The sequence below is a fragment of the Camelus dromedarius genome, chromosome 13, assembly GCF_036321535.1.
Source record: "Camelus dromedarius isolate mCamDro1 chromosome 13, mCamDro1.pat, whole genome shotgun sequence".
Taxonomy (NCBI): Eukaryota; Metazoa; Chordata; class Mammalia; order Artiodactyla; family Camelidae; genus Camelus; species Camelus dromedarius.
Window position 1 is genome coordinate 26,481,561 of NC_087448.1, and position 22,621 is coordinate 26,504,181.

At 39.0% G+C, this 22,621-nt stretch overlaps 1 protein-coding gene across 10 annotated transcripts in view; it reads right to left on the bottom strand.

Annotated features, from left to right (window-relative positions):
- Positions 1-22,621, bottom strand: part of LMO7 (LIM domain 7) — a 189,766-nt gene that overhangs the window by 59,913 nt on the left and 107,232 nt on the right. For all 10 annotated transcript variants that reach the window (XM_064493074.1, XM_064493072.1, XM_064493071.1 and 7 more), the window contains one exon: positions 16-46. In XM_064493074.1, coding sequence (XP_064349144.1) covers positions 16-46 — 31 coding nt within the window. The remainder of the gene's footprint in view (positions 1-15; positions 47-22,621) is intronic.

The following is a 22,621-nucleotide window of genomic DNA, read 5'->3' on the forward strand; positions in this document are numbered from 1 at the left end:
TTAAATACATCTTACATTTTTCACTCTCCTGTCAGTCTCTTCTTGCCTGTAAAGAAAAAAGAAAATACCTATTAAGTAATATCTATGAACCTCACATTGTTAATTATTAACTAGAAAAAACTCATTTTTACTCTAAAGTCCTATGAATATTAATACCACCTGGAAGTTCAAAAACCTTAGGCAGTGTATTATCCATCAAAAGGACTTTTCCATATTCACTGGTTTCATGAAATATAATGGTCTGCTTTCTATAAAAAAACAAAGTTGTCTTTCTTCATTATTTTATTCATTACAGTCTGATTTTTAAAATGCATTATTTACATTTTTGTATTTTCATTTTAAACAATGTTTAAACCCAATCAAAAGGGGGAAAAAACCCAATATGTGCTCATGGCAGGAAAAAAAAAAAAACAACAGGAAACAGGAGTGAAAAATCTTAAAGAGAGGGAAGAAAGTAATCTTGCACCAAGTTTTCTTTTCCATTATGCACAGGGGTTTTTCACTTAAGTTTCCCAGACAAAACTGCTCAGAGACCCACCCCCTGCTGATGTTGAAAAGTGGGGTTTAAAAAATAGCCAGGAATCTCTGCCTAGGAGATTTCGCTCTATCACAAGAATCAAGTGTTTTTCCCCTCACCTGAAAAAGGGTCATGGGTTTTGTAGGAAAATTTAGAGACAGACGTCACCACAATGTTGAAGATGAAAAAATATGAGTTAATTAACAAACAGATGGGTCACCCTAAACCAACGGTACTTTCCATCAGAGACGTAAGCCAGATCCGCGGTGCTTCAGAGAGATGGAGGAGCCTGAGCTAGGTGAACTCTTAACATCGCTTTCCAGTCTGAGAGTCATAGGCAGTACGTGTATAAGGCAAAAGAGACGCTCACGTATTGTACGTGTGTCAGACATACAGAACACACACACACACAACATACCTACACAGGGAGACAAAGGAAAGGGGGAGAGAACGAGCACACAGAGACACATATTTAACTTAGTTTTCAAAGAATCCACAAAGACCACTATGACCATTCCTCCCCCTAAAACAAACATGAACTGAAATGAACAGTACGCGCCTCCCACCTACTCCTGAAATAGCATAACAAAAACAAAGCTCCCACACGACTGTGGAAAGGTAAATCGGCACAGCTACTTGAACACATTTGGTAGTGTCTGTTCAAGCTGAACACACGCTTAGTCTATGACCTAGAATTCCATTCCTAGATACGCACCCAGCAGAAAAGCTTACAGATATTCTCCAAGTCGTACAGGAGCACCTTTATAGAAGCACCATTTGTAATAAAATAAACAGGATCTACACCTCTGTCTTTCACAGCAGAATGGGTAAATTACAGAATATCCACACAATGAAATATTCCATAGCAATCAGAACAAACAATCTGCAACCACACGGTTCAATCTCACAAACAAGGGGAAGCAAAAGAAGGCAGACAGTACAGACTATGTTATTCATCCATGTCAATTAAAAAACAGGCTTCCCAAATGTGTGATGTCAGAAGTCAGGACAGCGGTTACCCTTGTCGGGGAGGATGGACGTGACTGGAAAAAGGTGAGGGGCTTCTAGGGCGCCGGTGATTTCTTATATGTTGATCTGGAAGTTGGCTACACAAGTGTGTTCCAAATCTAAACTCTGTGAATTATATATTTCTAGTATGTTTCATTTTCTATATGTATATTACACATCAAAAAAAGCAAATAAATTTCACAGCCCTAGTGCTTATATCATAGCTTATCTCTTGAGTAAAAAGAGATTTTTAAAAAAAAAAAATCTTTTAAAAAAAATTTTTTTTAAAAAAAATCAGCATTTAATTTTAGAAGTAAGGAGGATATCTAGAAGCTGACAATATAAATAATGGAGTTATAAAAATATATAGCCTCTGTTTATATTAATGACCAACATACACACCTCAGCTACTAACCAAAGCACAAAAAGCCATCAGTCCTCAATGCAAAAGACATACTAGGCTGACAATCACAGTATTATGAACATTCAGTGCAAAGCACCCTGCTTTTATCATAAGCACACTGACAGCAGAAGGAACAACAGAGCTCACTTGAACCCCCTGACCTCCTTTCCACAGCCCTCTCTAAAAGGTTTCTAATCCAACACATTCATTCACTTTTTATTTTGATATAGCAATAACTATAAATACAAGACATGCCTTATTTTGCAATTAACACTCATAAAGCAGTGACCTTGGCACTATAACCTTTCTCTCACTTTACATTCCCTTCCGAATATGAGCATTTATAACATGCTCTTGAATACAGTGACATACAGGCCAGCCAAATTGCAGTTCTATCACTGAAATGTAATGCCAGGAATTCAAGTAGTCAATGATTTGCTGGAGTCAACAGAGGCCAACTTCTGACACACAACAAACACATGCCACCGCAGGGAAGTCAGTAACCGGCAGCTTCTTCGCCTGCTGTGGCTGCAGGCACAACCCTATGGCCTTTCAAACAGAACAAGTGTGAGGGCGGAGGGGGAGTTCACTTGACTCTCCATGAGCCACCAAAGATACTGCCCAACCCATCACACCCAAAAATAAGACAGTCCTATCCACAAAGCTGTCTAATTCCCTTATAACAAATATTTTAAGAGTTGATATGGTAATTCCATGTATAAGAGCAGGGTCTTTGGGTCAAACGTGGGTCCCGTTGGTTCATCTCATCAATTTATTTAACTCTCAGAGTTTCAGTTTCCTTCTGGAGGGACCAGAATGCTGTCCCCTAGTTTAGTACATTATGAGAGAAGTACACAGGACTTGGTAGAGTCCCTGGCCTCATGGTAAGCGCGCATCAAGCAGCAGTTACCACTAGACTGAAAGTTACATGAGGGAAAGCCCATCTTACTTACTGAGGTACCCACAAAGGCTTCCTGGTGAAGCTGGGTATCACTATTTAAAATTGCGGCCAGCCTGTCTGACATTTCCCATCTCTCATCCCTGCTTTATTTTTGTATTTATAACCATCTACTGCATGCATTCATTTACTATCTGCCTCTTCTCCATAATCCAAAAGAAATGTTTGTGGTTTTGCTTCCTAAATGTCCTAAGACAGAGTTTACCACTTGGCAGGCATAAAAAATATTTTATTAAAAATGCCTAGCACAGTGCATGGTACACAAAGGCTCTCCAATATTGATCTGAATACATTTATTTAGCTTACAGAAATGTAAGTTAGCAAGAGAAAAGCAGAAATGACAAAAGCTCAGGAGATACCTGATAAATATTCACATGATGTCAAAGAACAGTTAAACTCCATGAGCTTAACTTAAAACACCCAATTTTGACTCGAATTGTATTGATACTCATAGCTGGACCGCTTTTTAAAGCTATTTTCTTTAAAATTGCAATAAAGGGTAATTCTTTTTTTAAGGGAATTCTTTGTAATTATAGATCAATAACCCAAAAGAAGGCACAGATTCAAAAACAAAGGCCAGCTTCACAGTGCTGAGTACAAAGATTAAGCGCTAGTCTCTGTGATGAAAAAGCTTCCCAGTAGAGCCCTGAAAGACAAAGGCCAAGGAATCGAAATCTTTGTTGAAACCCAAATTTATCATAAAAAGGGACACAGATGAAACATTAACAGTCTGAAAAAATGACCATGTTGAAGATGTTGCTAGCCTTCTCGGTGTATTATACACTAATTTAAATATTGTGTGTAATATTCAAGAAATAGCAAGTATGACACAGTTATCATCTTCCTCCCTGTTAATGGAATAGCTCAGGTAATTTCTTCACTACCTGACAAAGGTCCAGAAGATATGTACTCATCACAGAGCTCTAAACTTTCCGCCAGAAGTCAGGTAAAAAAAAAAAAAAAAAAGAGCCACAAACCCTCAAGTAAGTCCACCAATAAACAAGATCTACCTGTAACCACCTCATCCTAACAGCTTTAAGGTATACGAAGAACCAGGAAGCTCTAGGTCTGATTCCCCCTTTCTTTATTCAAAGCTATTTTAAAATACTAGTACTAATCATCCATCAAGAAGCACCATCTCCAATCAAAGAATCAAGGAAAGAAAATCCATACAGATGTTCTGGCCTCTTCAGGAGATCCATGCCAGATTCTTCATTGAGGTGGCAGCTCAGCTAAGAGGCCAGGCTCTGGGGTCAGACCTGCTGGGTGTGAATCCTGGCTCCACTTTACTAGCTGTGAGATCTCGGTTGTGTTGTTTAATTCTGTCTCCATAGTCTCACCTGGAAACAACATACCAGTCTCACTGGGCTTAAAACCGACATTTGAAAAGTACTTAACCAAAGCAGATCAAGTAAAGGAGACATTTCAAGACTATCCTCTGATTATCCATCCCAACCACCCCATATGGTGGAAGGGGAGTGGCCGGAGGACAGTCAAGTTTCCCACACAGAACATTTTCCCCCTAGAAGAGGCATTTCTCTGAAGCAAGGTAAAAAACATTCTTTCATGTTATGCTTTCCTTTTCCTCTTTCTATGGGAGGCTTTGAAAGAGAAATTATTTCTAGAATAAGGTCAAACAAAGGGCAAAGCAAATGAGTGTGGTATTACTGTTGTTGGCCAACCACCCATGTTGGGGCCGAGCCAGCCCTCCTCACGCATTCTTTATCTACCAGGGACTGCCTTGGTCAACACCCTTCAATTTTCTAAAAGCTCCAAATCTGAGGGGAAAAAAATGTGGTCAAAAATCTAGCTCCCTCATGTCTGATAGCACAGTTTGGGAACAGAGTGTTAAAGGATGAGATTCTAGTTTTACCAGTTTGGTGCAGCCAGCTTGTTCTAGGGCTTGAGAAATATTTCCAAATATCTTCTGTTTAGTTTATCCAAAGAGTGAGCCCTGGGCCCACCCGTGTGCACCAAAGTCAGCCTTCCTCAGAGTCTCCTGTGGTGGACTGCGGAGACCTGGAACCCCACACCTGACTCACAACCGTCTCCCATAGTCAACCAGAGGCCTGGCTCAGAGCCACCAAGCTTTCAAATGTTCATATGGAAGTTACCTAAAGCCACTCCCAGAGCCAGTCCAGCAGACCCAGAACAAAGAGACAAAGGAAAATTTCCCCCCAAATAAAATAAAGCTTCATAGACTCTGAAACCAAATCCCACTTCTCTGTTTATGTTCTTCTTCCCAATCCTGATACACCTTCTCCTCAAGGTACCAACTTCCTCACTGGCAGCACTGTGAGGCTCAATCTTCTCATGTTCTGTCCCAAAATCATAATCCCCAAGCACTGAATTCTCCATGCTCCAAAATCATCTTTCCTCCCCAAATCCCAGCCCTCATCCTGCCCAAACCAACCTCAGTGACGATCAAAAATACACTTGTCTTACTGAACCATCATACAAGGAAACGTGATTAAAAACTCATGCTGGAATTTCTGACAAAGTGGGAGCATCTTTGCCCCAGGTACCACGGGGGAAGACTTCCCACATCCCAACAGGAAATGTTGTTTCCTATCAACTACCCCATTCTTCTCTGGCTACACGGAATCTGGAATTCAATACGAGAGGCAAGTATAACTTCCCACCTAACCCAGTCTCCTCCCTGGCCCACACATGCATCCTTCTTTCTACCCCTCATCCTACAGTCCCCATCATCTCCTTTTCTTGGTGCAGAGTAAGTTTCCTCAGAACGACTGCGGCTCACTGGGTGATTATGTCCCCAGGCATCCACTTCCTGAGGCCACTTCCCAGAGTAAGTCATGGACCCAACCCTTGGGAGCCAGTTCTCACCCTGCCCTGCCCTGCCCTGCCCTGGGCGGCACCAGCTGACCTGGATGTCGCCACTTGGGAGAAACTGGGCTCACTGGATACTTGATCCTTCTCCAAGCCACTAAGTAATTTCTGCCCTCCAGTTGTTGCTTATGAAGTCTGGCCACCTGTTCACAACTTAAAAAAAAGTCAAGAAATGAGGTCTTGAATCATGATTTCATAAGCAGTCCCAAGAAGAAAAAAGTGTGTGGACTGTATCTGCTTTCAATCTGTTGGATGTGCATGGGTTTAGGGAGGAGGCCTGTGTGCAGCCGGGGCAGGCGGCTGAGACGGTTCAAAGCAGATGTCCTTCTCACGACACAGCGGCATCATTTTATGTAAGGAATGAGACAGTCTGCCTCCAAGTGGGAGAGAGGAGGAATTCTTAGGGTTGCTCAGAATACTGAGTGAAATTTTAAGCAGCATAGTGAGAAAATAAATTCTAACGCTACTGTCTCTGAGGGAAGGGCCTGTTTTTATTCCAAAAAAGGAATTTATGACTCTATCAGGTAATGGCTTCTTTTTCTGTTAACAGATATTTTTATAATGGAAGCTCATCCATTGCATTATTTTTGAAGGAAAAAAAATGCAAATCTTTCTCAAATGACTGTCAAAAAGAAGGAAGAAGAGATGTGGGGATAAAAGTTAAAGATGAATTTTTGAAATACTGCGCTTATTTTTTCCTTCTCTCAAAAAGTAAGCTGCAGTTGAAAAGATGAAGTTGAAATTCTTCCTTTCCTCCCACCTTCATCCCTAAAAAATGAAACTGTATTCCTATTTGACAATCTGCCAGTAATGTTAGACACTTGTGACTCATAGCTTTTAATCAGCCATCGCTACAAAACGCAGCTCTACCTGATTGGGGAAACTAAAAATGGCACTTGAGAAAATAACACTGTATCTGGAGATAATTAGTGAGCACAAAGAGATAAACTTAATGGTTTCTGTACTTACCTATGTGAGAAAAAACTCTTGGAAATTCAACAGTTTTTGCCCTAGCAACATAGTACTTATTCCAAACAAGACAAATGAGTAAGTACCCTCTCGTTAAAAATAATTTGTTATTAAATTTCACACCCCTCCCACATAGTACTAAGAATAGCCAAGTTTCACATAAAGAGAAAGGAAAAAAAATGCATTCGAAGACACTGGCACACAGTTTCACTTAAATAACGAAACTGAAGAATGCTGTTGCTGGAGATGAAAGGTGGGTTTTGTTTCTAACTCTCTCAACCACACGCTCTTTCTGTAACATACTTTTTTGTATGTTTGCTATTACATAAAACTGACTTCACAGCTGAGACTCACACATGCCTATCCCCTGTTAGACTGTAACCCAGAAACAGCCAGTTCCTGAATACAGAATTTAGTAGCCATGATGTACGCTCTGTGTACTAAATGGAGTTATGACATTCAGTTATATCAAATGCACTGGGGAGAGGCTGGAGGGGGACCAGTGACAGGCTTCCCCATCATTTCACTGCTATAGGCATCAATCTGGGCAGCAGCAGCAATGGGGACAGTAGGTTTTGGTTTTAGACATGAGAAGTTTGGGGCACTTAATAGACAAAGTAGAAATGTGAAGTAACTGGTAATTAGACATAAGAGTAGGGTGTTCAAGCTAGAAATCTGGGTTGGAGATATAATCTGGGGAGTTGTCCGTATAGAGATGAAGTGTGAAGTCGGAAAGCAGCAATGAGGTCATCTAGAAAATGAGTAGCTAGAGAAGAGATCTAGGGATGGAGCCCTGGGAAACCCAACACAGAAGGACTAAGGAGCAGAGGAGAAACCAGCAAAGCAGACAGAAGGAGCATGCAGTGTGCATGCAATTACTGTTGTATTATTTTCTTAACCCTTATATTGTCTTACACAAGTACTACCCCCAAGTACTAAATGACTACTTCTTTTCAAAGGAGGAAAAAGAATGAAGTATTAGCATCAACAAAAATCTTGTCAAAACCACTGATGCTTCTAAAATCAGCAGTTTAGGAAAATATTGGGCATGACATCTCAGGTGCCCTTCCAGACTTTGGAGCCCATGCTCAGCAAGGTCAGTAAGAAATTCGACTGTCAGTATAACTCTTCTCGTCTTTAGCATCATGATATTGGAACAATAACGTGCCAGGTGAGAAACTTTCCAAGTCAGTGTTTCTCTAACTGTGTATCATGAAATATGAGAAATCGGTCGTTTGAAAGGGAAGTAAGGTCAAAACTTTTTGCAAAGTACTCCATATTTTCTTCTTAAACACACATAATAGGAAATGAAGTTCTGATAAGTAAGTCCTCTAATAAGAGATCCATTTTACTTTTACTTTAAAAAATACACTTTTTCTTATTTTTTGGAGTTATTAAATATTATTAAAATGTTAAGGGACATTGGTATTAATGAAGTATTTTCCAATTGTGTTCTGTTTAAGTCCACTTTATGCTTAATTATATCATCTATATTAACAATAATTGCCTTATATTAAGCACTTTATATTAATCACTATGTTGACCATGTTGCATTATCTCCTTTAATCCGCTCAACAATCTAATGATTTATAGATCAGGAAACTTGGACTCCAAAAGCTTAAAAACTTTCCCAAGGTCACAAAACTATTAAGACTTGATGTGATCCATACTTTCCACAGACTAACACCCTGTTTTAGTATTAGTGTAGCAACCCTTTCTACCTTAACTTATTTTTAATAGTTTCCTTCTTTCTTAATCCTGAAAAATAATTCTCTTTATAATATCCTGAAATATGTCTCAATTGTCTCTCAAAGTGTTGGCTCAAAATCTATCTAGGGCAACAATAATTTCCCACCTAAGTCTGTCTCCCAGAGAAAAAGGTAGAAGCTCCCCATTATCACATTTTCTGGCAAAATTAGATATATATTCCACTGTCTTGCACATACAACTCATTATGGGATTCCGCAGATGGAAAATTGCCAAAGAATTTTTAAAAAGACTTCCTTCCAAGTAAATGAAATATATCACAATAATTCTCATAGTGAGAGAACTGTGAAGCTGAGATTCCTCGTACTTACCACTAGTAAGCTTTTGTGAGTATGGTTTCTATGAGATAAGTACCCATCAAATATAAATAATAAGACTATAAATTAAACACAAACAAGATGAAATGGGAAAATCTTTTGGTTAGTTTCCCAAAGGTACATTTCCTCAAAAAAAAAAAAAAAAAAGGAGAAAACTGTAACTACTTCAAGGTTTGTGAAAATAAACAAAATGTATTTAAAGTGACTTGCATGTAAATACTTATTCCCTTTCTGATGAACATGAAAGTTCTCTGCAAAGCATAAGGTGTAAATTGTTATTAGTAAGTTATTGTATCATTACCCCAAATCCTTAGCTGTTATTAAATGTGCTATGTGTGTACAGTACAAACTTCACATTGTCAAAGTCATGCACACCAAATTATTTATTCATGCTACATATTCAGAAGTCTCCAAATTGCTTATAAGTCCATTATTCTCCCTGGTCTATAAGCAAGACTTGTTTCAAAATTTTAGTATCCACCATGGGAAAAGTCAGTACCATGCTCCCCCCACCAAAAAAAAAATCCCTAGTCCAAGTATATCATAAATCATTTTAGTCCCACGTTTTCCCTGTTCTAGGTAAGCCTCTCTTATAGTGTTTATTGGAGCATTTCTGACATTTTAAGAAACAATTTTTCATAATTTTATCTGATTCAAAAGTTCATAGAGGCAATGCAAATTTAGAACAGGGCTTCTTGACTTTGGCAATGTTATTATTTTGAACCTTCTAATTCCTTGTTGTGGGGGATTATCCTGTGCACTGTAGAATGTCAAGCAGCATTCCTGCCTTATTCACTGGATACCACTCTCCTCACCTTAAGCAGTACAATCAGAAATGTCTCCAGTCATTACCAAATATGCCCTGGGGGGCAAAACTGCCCACAATTGAGAACCACTGTTTTAGAGGATCTAAGGATTTAACTGATTCCTCTTAATAGAGTATACTCAAGGTTCCATGGACCTAAAATTAGCTGAAACTAAAACCAATCTATCTCATGAATAGAAGTGAATGAAGTCTGAGGAACTAATTGTCCAAGAAAGATAAAATATTAAATTAAGAACATTATGATTTATCTTCCTTGCAGTTTGTATAAAGCTACCTGTCTTTCATTAGAAAATTAACACCATGCATTATTTTAAATTTTCCACTTATATATACCATTGCCATTTCCTATTTAGCCTTGCATAGAACACTTCAAATTTCAGAACATTATCGAAGTATCACCAATCACCCTATATAATTCATTGAGAAAGACTGGTCATGCTTCAAAGGAACAACATAATTGCCTTTCAAATTCAGATTAATATAACCCTACCTTCCCAATTAACTTTCAAGTTCAATACACATCCCATCCAGATGTCCTTCAGAGTGGTTTACATTTATTGCAATCAATTTCAATTTTTCCATTTTATTTGTGAATACCTTTTTGAAACTTCCAAGACAAATGAATCTAATGAGTTTTTTCTTCTTCTCTCTCCTCTTCACCATATTTAGTCCAAACCAAACTCAACTAATACGTCTCAGGCAATTTTTCTCAAATTTTCCCTTTATATTCCCATGATCGTTATCCCAGCTCAGAATTCAAATTTATTAAGTCTTCTTTAGTGCATGCCTACTCTCATCCCCAAGCCTGTTCCTCCTTCCACATGCTCTGCCCTGGTGAAGGGGCCCCAGTTTCAGAGCCAGAAAGCTAAGCCTAAACCAAATAACTTCCTCTCCCTCAAACTCTCACTTCCCCACCACCCAAACCGCAGCAATTCTATACCTCTCTGGAATTCACCTCTTCCTTCTCAGATGTATTTCCTGTCTTCAGACTTTCCCCACTGCTCCTCTTCTCCACAGAGACTTCCTAATAAACTGGAATCCCCTCCATGTCTTATTCTTGAAAATCTATTTATTATGGTTTATATCCCTCGAGTAAAGTTCAAAACATGGCATTCACAGTGATGATCTGCCCACACGTGGTTACCTCACTTTTTGACCTGTCCCAACACAAACTCAACCTTCTTCCTGTAAAACAGCCCCCAGAACTCTCTCAGCACCCTGATCTCTCCCACCTCCATATGAGAGATAATAGGAGGTTTTCTCTTCCTAAAAGCTCTTGACTGTTCTCCCCCTCTTTTGAATTGTTTGTCCTTTCAGATTCAATTCAGATATCACCAGCCTCCGAAGCCTTTCTGTCTTCCAGGAGCCTCTCTCATGCAAGTCCATGGACGCCCAGCACAGAGTGCTTTTAAAGCATTCCATTATGTTATGATGTATCGTGGATGTCTGACTAGTCCCTCTCACTGAACTGTGTTCCATGAATTCAGAGACAGAATGCTGTTCATCTCCAGCTAAGTACTTAAAATATAGGCACTAAAATAGTACTAGAAAGAAGAGATTAATCTTCAGCCTCTTCTAAAAATCTGTGCTACCAATTATCTAGAGTCATTTTTAAGGGGCCATTTGGACCTTTCCATTTGCTCCCTCTCATCCCCACTAAATTAGAGCTTCCCAGGCTTGAATTTTAAATTTAATTTTAGTTACATCCCCATTTCCATCTTTCAGCCATTTCCTGTTGCATTCCATTCTATTCTGACTTTAATCAAACAAGTCTAACACAACAAGACCTGTTTACTCTCACGCCAGAGCCAAATATTCCATTCCTTCAGCCTAAAACGCCCAGAATCTGTCACACCTTTAACTCTTAAAAGTCAACTTCCAGGAAACTCCCAAAGCATAATGCCATGTCCCTGAAACACCATCACTTTGAGACCCAATAGCTCATACAAATATAGAGCTATTCATCCACTTCTACCCGTTACTGATGTTAATACACTTTGTGTATCTGTCTCACTGCTTCCAAAGGAACTTCGAGGACTAATCTCCTTTCCTTCTCACAAACATTTTATACACAGTTGACACTTGAACAACACTGCACATGTAGTACTGTAGTACATATTTACTTACTGAAAAAAGTCCACACGTAAGTGGACCCTCACAGTTTAAACTCATGGTGTTCAAAAGTCAACTGTACTGAGAGTTTTGTTGAATATCTTTATAAGATGAAGTAAAAATATCCTTAGGATAATAATGTCATATACCCGCTCTCTGAGTAGTTCCCATTGATTTATCCCCTAGAAGAGGTTCTCAAACCATGGTCTCCAGATCATCAGTAGCTACAGTACCATGGAACTTGTTGGAAGCAGAAATCCTCAGACCCTGCTCCATTCCTACTGAATCAGCAACTCTGGGGTTAGGAGTCCAGTCATCTGTGTCTTAGGTGAGTCCTCTGGGTGATTCTGATGCATGCAAATGACCGAGAGCCACTGCCCTAGAAATAACCAATATTAAAATGACAGCTTAACTGAAACTACAGCTTCAACTAGTTTAGCTACTTCTCTTAAAAAGGAAGTTAGACTGAAACATAATTCCTCTAGACTTACCCAACCAGAACTTAAAACAAACAATAAGAAGCACAAAGAAACCCAGAGTTAAAGTGAAAAGCCTAGAACTGCCGCCAACGATTTCCAAGTGTTGACCGGAAAACTTCAGCGTGCTTCACCGGGCTTGGGTGTGTGTAAGAGAGCACCACAAGAATGCACTCGATTTGTTACTGTTGCTGCACACTCAACTGGCTCTTAGGATGTCCTGGTTTAGGGATCTAAAGAACAGGGAAAGTCACTGAGTTCATTGCTTAACACTCCATAAGAACCAACATTCCATGAGATCCAGAAGAGAATACCTAAGCACAAAAAACATGCGCCGAGTCCACAGAACAAGATGTTTCAAGAAGCACAAAAGTGATTTCTCTGGAAGTTTTCTGAAAACTTAACCACTGTCAGCTTTAAAGGAATGAATGCTACTCAGAAGGTTAAAATAAGTCAATTTGGTTGCAATCATTTTATGATTTCCCCATAAAATCACACATTCCTGTTCTATGTCTCTGATGAAGGATAATAGGTGAGAAACCGGTCTGGTCATATTTTTGTATTATCTAATCTCCAATTTGTTTTCCCTTGTTAAGAAGAAAGTCTGGATTAAATGACATTGGACTAACTCATCTGAATGTGGCGAAAAACTAAAACAGCATGAATCTAAGGCCACCTTATTAGAAACTCCTCCCCATAAAACTATAATACCAAAATAGCTTCCATAAAAATGGTTGTGTTGAAACAGAGTTGCAAGGTACCATGCACAAACACCGGCACAGACCAGCTTGTTGAGAAAAGGTACAAAACATGGATAACAAAAAGTGGACAGTGACTGCACAGACACATTAAACTGCCATTGGTAAACTTCCTTCTTTAGGTTCTAAGATTTAAAATAATGTGAACATATTCTGGTCTGTGGATTAAAGCAGGTCAAGGTCGTTACCTCTGAAAATAAGATCTAGCCCTTTGGTAACTTGAACATTCAAGCTACTAAATCTGCAATAGAATAAAAAACTAAAATGTGGATAAAGTACCAATACTATATAGACAGTCACTCACTGAAATAAGAAAAGATCAAAGCTAAGTAAAATTAAGTATTCCTCTTGTTCAAGTCTTTTGCTGCTCTGGTTAAGCTGGGAGTGAGACAGAGGGGAAATAACTATACCCCAACCAGGAGATTGGACTGAAGTCAGGACTCCTGCCTTCGCTCACTGAGTGGCCTTGTAATAGCCCCCTGATCTCTTCTGGATCACATTTGTCCTCTTCTGTGCAAGGACTGCATTGGATGAAATTGTGCTTTTAGTACCTTCCAGCACTGACTGTCTGATTTTTACCTCTTATAAAGGAATACTCCCTAACAGTATGTTTCTCAAATTAAATATTCTCACTACAGTTTTTAAGTTGATAGGAAAGGCAACATAGAACCTCCCTAGAGTCTTCTGGTAAGTGCAAATAAACAGTGAACACTCACATCAACTGGATGACATGACTAAGCATTTTGAACTAATATAAATAAATGTTCCCGTGTACTCCCTTGATTATAACTGTGGGATAATGTGCTCCAGAGTTGAAGGCTGAGAACTTTTTGAATATAGTATTTACCTCCTCGTAATTTTATGTCAACTTTTAAAAGGCTTGTGAAATTAAAAATTCTTTTATAATCACAAATGAGGTAATTGATAGCAGAAAATTAATAAGTTTTCAAAGTCATTCCCTTAAAAGCAATTCTCAGACATAAAAAAAAGCTTTCAAACGATGTAACCCCAAATTTCTTCTTAAACTTTCAATAGAACAACATAAAAGGGGTCAAACATCAGATTGCCAAATTATTTATTCAGGAGGGAGAGAGGAGGAAGAAAATCATGAACAACGTATTTGAGAGAGAAATGAGTATTTAGAAGTGCAAAAGTTTACCTAAGGTTATTCCTTCCCAACCCCATCAGTCTGTTTTATGAATGAACAAATAAGACTTGACACCTTTAGACAAGATGATTTACTACTAACTTCTTGGTAAGATAATGCCTTTCCTACTTCCATAGTTTTCTTTAATACAACTGTTACTAAAATTAAGAGGACAAATTATCCACTTATAAGTCTTTAAGGAAATAGCAAAAACAATCACTCCTAATAGAAGATTAAAGCAAGAATAAACTGTTAGTGGGCTATTCAATTATTTTTGTTTTTGTCTTAGAACACTGTTGAATATTATGTTTATATAAAATAGATCCAAATGCTCATCGTTGTTATCATAGTAAACAAAATATCCAAAGATTATGGAGGGGGAAGGGTATAGCTCAAGAGGTAGAGCACATTCTCAACATCCAAGAGGTTCAATCCCCAGTACCTCCTCCAAGTGGAAATCAGTGAATAAACCTAACTGCCTCCCCCTCATAAAACAAACAATACAAGCAAAGATTATGGAGAGATCATTAGTTTTCCTTAAATCTTTAATTTCTTAAGATTTAAATTGGTAGATACTTTTCCATTGACTCCAAATATCAAAGAACAAAAAAGAAAAAAAAAACCTATCCTCTTCACACATAAGGGTAAGAGTATTTAAAGGTCCTTCCTTTCCTATTATCTTATGTTGCACAGATTGAGTCTATAGGAGTGTCACATGGGTCACCCCATTCTCTCCCAGCAAAGGAGTCACTCCAGTCCCTCTGCCACACTTTTCCTTTCTCCATATACACTGCTCTTTCCCCCCCACACCAGCTCCTCGTATGGCCAGATCCTGTATTTTCTCTTCTGCCTTATTATCCCAAGGATAAAATCACATTGCTTAGTTCATTCAAGAAACACATCCTTACGATCTTTTCTTAAGACCCACCCACAATTTTTAACCAGAAAGTCATTTATGCATCTTATTAAGGTGTTACTGGGAATTGGAGGCTAAGGTTTCCAACTGAGGAAAACATACAGAACTGAATGATATTGTACACTGTATGTATGTATCACATTTTCTTTATTCATCCATCGAGGGACATTTAGGTTGTCTTGTCTATCGTGAATAATGCTGCAATGAACATGGGAGCGCAGAGAGCTCATCAAGATCCTGATTTCAATCCTCCTGGATGTACACTCCAAAGTGGAAATACTGCCATATGCAACAACACGGATGAACCTGGAGGACATGATGCTAAGCGAGCCAAGCCAGTCACAAAAGGACAAATACTGCATGAGTCCTCTTAAATGAGGTGTCCAAAATAGTCCAACTCTTAGAAACAGACAATAGAATGGTAGTTGTCAGGGACTAGGGCAAGGGGAAATGGGGAATTGCTGTTCAGTGGGTATGTGGTATCAGCTGTAAGAGACGGGTAAGCTCTAGAGATCGGCTGTACAACATTGTGCCTACGGCTAACACTGTATTGTGTCCTTAATCATTTGTCAAGAGGGTAGATCTCATGTTAAGTGTTCTTACCACAATAAAAAGGAGATTAGTATGAGAAAATCCATAAATTAACTCATACTTAAGAGAATGAAAAAAAGAAAGAAAAAAAGGCAGCAATTCAGCAGTACTTTCTCTCAGCACCTTGGGTCCAGCCCCTCCTCTCACACACGTCCTGGAAGTAGACAAGAACCATCACTAAGTGTTCTCTGCTCCTTCCACAGTGTTCCTGCTCTCATCTGACAATCAGTCACCCAATATTTTATCAATCACCCAATATTTTATAATTCCATCTAGTTCCGGATAGACTAAGAGTTACGAGTTAAAAATCTACCATAAAGGTGAAAAAAATAAAGTAGGAAATAAGCTATCATGTCGATTATACCCACCATGATGTGCAGAGAACAAATAGCCTAAAATTTTATCATGAAGTATCAATAGCAGTTAATAGCTAACACATAAGGAATATGCGTTATGGGTCAGGCATCTAAGCTCTTTACTGTAATAACTCACGTAACACTCACAGTGATACTTGGGCCACAGGTACTAGTGTTGTCCTCTATGATATAGGTAAAGAAATGGAAGGACAGAGAGGGTAAGGGAACTGGCCAGAGATCACAGTCAGCACTGACCGACCTGACTAATAACCAGGCATTCAGCTCCCTCTCCTAATGAGGGAGGACTTCCTGGATGAGGCATTACAGAGCCTGGCCTGCGAGAACGGCTGTCCAGGGGAGGAAGCTGACCTAACTGGTTGACAAAGCTTGTGTGGAAAGGCCATAAAAATGCAAAGGAATAAGCAACAAGCAATTAGAAAGCAGAACTCCATAAAAGTCTCCAGTGTACTTCGACTTGACCTTTGTGTACGTGGCAGCCATGCTGGGCTCCTGAGTGGAAATACATGGTCCAAGATACAGACGAGATTTGAGGACAGTATAGACAAAATATGTAATTTCTTTACAAAAATCAAGTCAAAATACCGTAAGCATTTAATTATCTGGCCAAAGCAAGCTTCCCTGAATTCAAACCATATAAAAACCTTAAAACAAAAAGTCGATTCATTTGTGAGGGTGAACTCTAAATGCAAAGCTACAAGCCCTGCCAGCCAGCAGCCTGCCAGGTGGGGGACAGGTGCAGAAGAGGGGAGGCCTCGTGCACACACACGCAGATGCACCCCAGCCTTCAGAGGTTAACGTGCCTCCTTTCAGACTCGGCACTTTAAAACACATCGAAGCTCCACGTCAGTGAGCTTGTTTCAGATCAGTTTACCAAAACGCCTTATGATACTAACAGAATGTAACACTAATCCCAAAAGCTAGTTTTAGTACTACCTTCAAAATCTATTGAATGCATAATTTTATCTAAAAATATGCTTAAAATACCATATCAAAAAGAACCTTCTGACATCTCTCTCCACACCTTGATTTATTTTGTTTCATAGTCCTATCACCGCCTCCCATTATCTTCTATGTTTAATCATTACTGTCCTCCCTATTAGAATGTATGCCTAAGAATGGCAAGACTTTGCCCTTTTCACCATGAAACTGAATCCCAATTCCTGGAACGGTACTGCCATGCACATAGTAGGAACTCAATAAATATGTTAAACTCATTCATTCATCCAACCAGTTATTGAATCAAATTTCCTGGTGTTACACATGCCGTAAAATGCTGCTATTTTTCCAACTTTGATGGATAGACGTGGAAGCAGTTTGGGGTTATAAAATTCCATCAGGCTGAATCAGATGTTTTGCAGACTCTGTGGGCTTGTTTTTCAGTGCTGTTATCTGGGAGTGGGGTTTGCAAGGGCGGGAGGAAAACACAGGGCGAGTAAGTACATTTTGTTGTATGAATTCAGATGCAATGTGCCTGAAATGGTCTGTTCTTTGGGGGATTGCACGTATTCTTGTCTGGAATAGTTGTTTACAAGAGATGCAGAATTTAGATTTAAAAGATGTTGGCAAGAGAAAAAAGTAAGCGACAACTTTTGCTCATGCTGTAGGGGAATACACAAAGCAAATGAGGGAGGTTAGGTATGGCAAGCACTGGCCTGGATTGTGGCTACCACACAGAGGTATTTAAGGCTGGACCCCAAGGCTAGGACATGTTGGATTCTCTAAACTGATTTAAATATCCAACTGGGTCCAGAGGGCAAGCCCATGGTGTTTCCCTTGAGGCCATGACATTCGCCCTGGAGTTACTCCAAAGCAAAGCAGTTCCTCGGACAAGAAATCCAGCCAAACATTTCCAGAAGGCACTACAGAAAACAGATTTTGGACTTAAATAAATATTCCCTCTTTTTGTTGGAATTTAAAAGGAGTGAAAAAGACCATAATTTGATTATATGCATTGACAATTCCAACATTTCCATTTGGATGCTCTACTGTCAAGTCCAAAGCAATGTGTTAAAATCTCATTTCCATCTTGCCCCCAAGCTAGTTCCCATTTCTGTTTCTGCTAATAGATGCACAAACTCGAAAGCTGGTCCTTCTTGCTCCTTCACTCTAATCAACTCCCATCAGGTCTGCTTCAAATATCTTCTCATTTACATTTTCACAACGACTGCGTTCAGTAGTTGGCATCCTTATCAAAACACCCATGAACTGCAACACTTTCCTAACATCTCCTCCAGCCTCCAAGCTATTTCTCAGTCAATCCATTTCATACTTCATTACCCCATCTTTCTAAATCTCTGCTTTTAACATTATAACCTTCTGCACCAAGCTTTTGGTAATAATCCCACCACCTAAGAGATAGCTCAAACTTCCCCAGCCAGGATACTCGAGGTACCACTCAAGCTGGTCCCCACTTACCATCATCCCACCTCCAATCTGCCAGGCTAGACTAGAAACTCATGCCTTACACTCCCACCTCTCCCCCAGATAAGTGTAGGCCTCAAGAGTGACGATCTTATTTAACTTTGGTCATTGCTTTGCATCTAAAGGGCTCTGTAAAATGATTAAAACTTCTCCCCTCTACGCCTTTGGATGTGCCATCCTTCCTGCAATGGTCACCCACCTCACTCAAATCCTACCCAGCTTCCAGATCCACACTCAAGCCTTACATCTCCCTCAATATCTTTGTTAAATCCTCACTCCAGGGTGTGATCACTATCATTTACTGCCTAAATCCCTGTTACTCAGAGTGTGGGCCTCATTGGCATGGCTGGGGAGCTTGCTAGAAATACAGACCTAATGAAAATCAGCCCTACCCAGACCTAATGAAAATCAGAACCTGCATTTGAACCAGATCCCAAGCTGTTTTATATGCACATTCAAGTTTGAGAAGCTCTTGTTTTAAACACGCTAACTCTCAATAAAGTCTGGGTAATTTCTCACCTGTAACTTCAAAATATTACAAATTTCTATCTCCAGAACTTCCTTCCTACCCAACCAACTTCATGGAGCTCCTGTCTGACAGATAATACACATTAACACGTTAAAATTTCCTTTGTATGATCTTCCTATCTTTTTGCAGAACACTCTTAGAGGCAGAATTGTTACAATGGAAAGAAATCGGGTTTGGAGCCATAACGAGGGTTCCCACTTGCACTAAGCATATGACCCTGAGTGAGTCACCAAACCTCTCAGTTTCCCTATCTGTAAACTCAGGCATCCACCCTTTCTTATAAAGAGGTCATAAGAGTACAGAAGGCATTAAGCAAAGCATTCAAACAATAGTTTCTTTCCACTCTCCTCCACTCCCTCTCTCAAAAGGGGTATTTTTCCTCCTTTTACGTAGTCAATAGCCTTAAAACAAGTGTTTTCTATTATTGTAGCTACCCCAACCTATTACTTTTTTAAAAGGAAAACTTCCCTTGTTTGTATTCTTCTATGTCTGTATCTAGGGCTACTATTAGTTTCATGTATCTTTAGCCTTCTAAAGCATCACATTCACAAAATAAAAGTTTAGTAAATACTTCTTCTTGTAATGAAACGTTTACATTTAACAACTAGCAAGAAATCACTTCTAATGACTTGGCAGAAGTGATCAGTCCATTTGCTGTTAAGTCTTAGTAAAGGAATTCTCCAAGTGTCGCTGTGCTTAAGTCATTTCTTGGACTTTGCTTCTCTGAGTCACTATCTGATCCGCCAGGAGTTTCATCTGACTGGAATTAGACTGAGCTATTTATTGTTACACTTGGTGCTCTATGTTTACCACCTGTTTCAAACTCTCCAGTGGCTACACTGATAGCTGGACTTCGGGCAGTGTACTGAAGTAATTCTTCCTCTTCAATACGCTTGGTAATATGACTATAATTTATCTTTTTGCTTATAGCTTGAGCTTTCAAGCAGGACTTCAAATTATTAATCATTAGGGTTTTGTATAAGATTTAATATACAGTGACCTAAACTGTAATGAAAATATTATTTATATACATTTATAATATTATATATATATAATTTATAAGCACTTATTCCCAGCCAAGGATGTTCAGAGGAGGTAGTCATGGTTTAGCTTAGTTTTAACAAGTAAAATAAAGTATCAAAAACTGGTAAATAAATAATTTATTTAGAATAATTTCTTACCAGTTCTATTTTTAAAGACAGGTCCCATGCCAGTGCTATAAAGGTCAAAGTGTTGTAGTATGATCTTGAGCAATTTAGATTAGTAAGGTTTTACAATCCACAGCCTTTAACAAGAATGTTCCATTATCGTGGCAAACACGATCGAACATTCATAAATATTTGTGTGAAATCATAAAACCTATAAAGGCATTTATGTGTGCATATCAACAAAATCCAAACCCTCTGTTATTTCTGTACTACCCCAGGTGAAAAGACCACACACGTAGCATATTTCTTCTATTTTAAGCACACATGTGTCCATTTAACATTCCTAAAATTGAGAGCTCTTATAATCACTGATCTAGATTAGATGGCATGTTGTACTATTTTATCTACATGAAGTTACTTAGCTCACAAACTAGAAAAAAATTTAAATTATAACATAAAGATATTTGCTATGTATCAAATGAGATAATATCAGTCATACACACAAATCCACGTGTTATACAGCTGGCCTGGTTGAAAAGCAGCTCAGACAATTTCAGTCCCATAGCACTAGAAAGAATACCAGCAAGTTTTTAAAGACTGTTCAGGGCTATTTAGACAACACAGTGGAAGCAGCCCAAGCTCTGCAGACTAAGACACCACCTGAATCTAAATCCTAGCTCTCTTATTTGCCCAAGGTCAGAGAGCTAAGCAAGTTTCTTTTCTCTCTGACTCCCTTCTTTTCATTCATTGAAAGCAAAATGGAAACAGCTGGCTGGGCTGTTACTAGGTTAGAAATAACTAAGGTAAAACACCTGACAGATGGCTTGTATCACCCAGCTTGTCGAAACCTAACCGAATATTTCTGAAATACTCTGGACACTCTAGTACAATGGTGCCCTCACCTTGTTGCCATTCATCACTCCAAATCCATCATTCCCTTAGAGTTGTCAACTACAAATCATTGCAGTGCTCCTCAAGAGACGAAAGCATTAAGACTGAAGAATGCTTTTTCATCTTCTCCACTTAGGGTTTTAAGATCAAGGTAGAAGAGGAGTAGGTCATGTGTCTCTTCTACCCACACAGGATTCAGGGTCTGTATGCAGCACATACCAAATATCCAATGGATGCGGTTGACAAGCTACAAGATAAAAAGCTCTACAGGTGAGAGAACTCTGCCCCTAGGCTAAGCCTCACATACCTGCCATCCACCCTCTGCAGCCCACGGGACTGTGCTGCCTCTGGCTACCCTTGCGGCAGTCATCGCCAACTCCAGCATCAATGGATATCAGTCTGTAAGGGATTTCTTTTTCCCCTGCCTCTTTCATGTTAGCAGAATGAAAAAGAGAATGGGAAATACAAGAAATGACATAGAGCTCTATTCTTTAACCTGGGATTGGCATGCTCTGGACACCTACATTCAATCAGCATACTAGTCCTACTTCTCCTCCAAGACAGGGACCAAGCCCTTCTGGTGAAATGAATTCTTCATCAAAATAAACAAGGATCTAAGGACCCTCAAGATCTGGTGCCTAACTCTTTGAAGCCTTACACAAATTTTCACATATTCTTGGTGTGTGTGCTCTACTGCACAACATTTTTGACATGAGTACACACTATACACAAAATAGAGCAGCAGCTACCTACCTAGTAAAGATTCTTCCTTCTCAATATTAAGTCAAAAGAAGTCTGGTAACATGTCAGCCAAATCGTCCACCCAGAGACTGACTCTTTTGAAGATTATTTCTGTATCTCAGTAATGGAAAAAGAAAAAAATATACGGAACAAACGCATTTCAACAAAGTCTAGAAGCCATCAATGTTATTACAATGTAATGAAATGGTGAAATGTAATAACAGTGATACTTGATATTTAGGGATTTCTCCCCAAATTGCTGAAACTACACAGAGCAAGCTCTTATTAAACTGATAGTGGTTAATGCAAACAGAGCTTAACTCAAAGCAGCTGCTTCTCCCAGGTCACTCAGATCTCCCACTTTTTCCTTTTTTAAGAAAAACTGGCTTACCTGAGGTGTGTTCATTCAAAGTATGTTTTTAATCTATTTCTTTTTTAATGGAATTTTATTACATTAACATATACATTTAATGTCACAAGTGTACTTAAATTTATACGGCAAGTGTACTACCCTTGAAACTAAAGGTTTCTCAGTAACACTTTTGGAACATGATTTCTTAAGCTTACTGTGTACATTTGATCAGTAGTGTCTGAAGCAATGGTAAGCTCGTAAGAAAAAGTGATGGCCCCTCACCTTGCCTCCCAACTTCAGGAGGGATGATAGAAATAAACCAATAAACAAAGAAAAGCTGGGATTTGGATCTGTGTTGTAGGATTGCTTGTGCTTTGATTTTTTTTTCTTTTTTACATATGGAAATAAAAACTTTTTAAGGAAATAAATCCAAATCAAACTAAAATATTTATGATATTTCAGAAAATATACTGAAAACTGAAGTCTCAATGATGTAATAAAATTGTATTGGTCTCACATACACAGGGGCAAGAGCAGCTAACTTAGC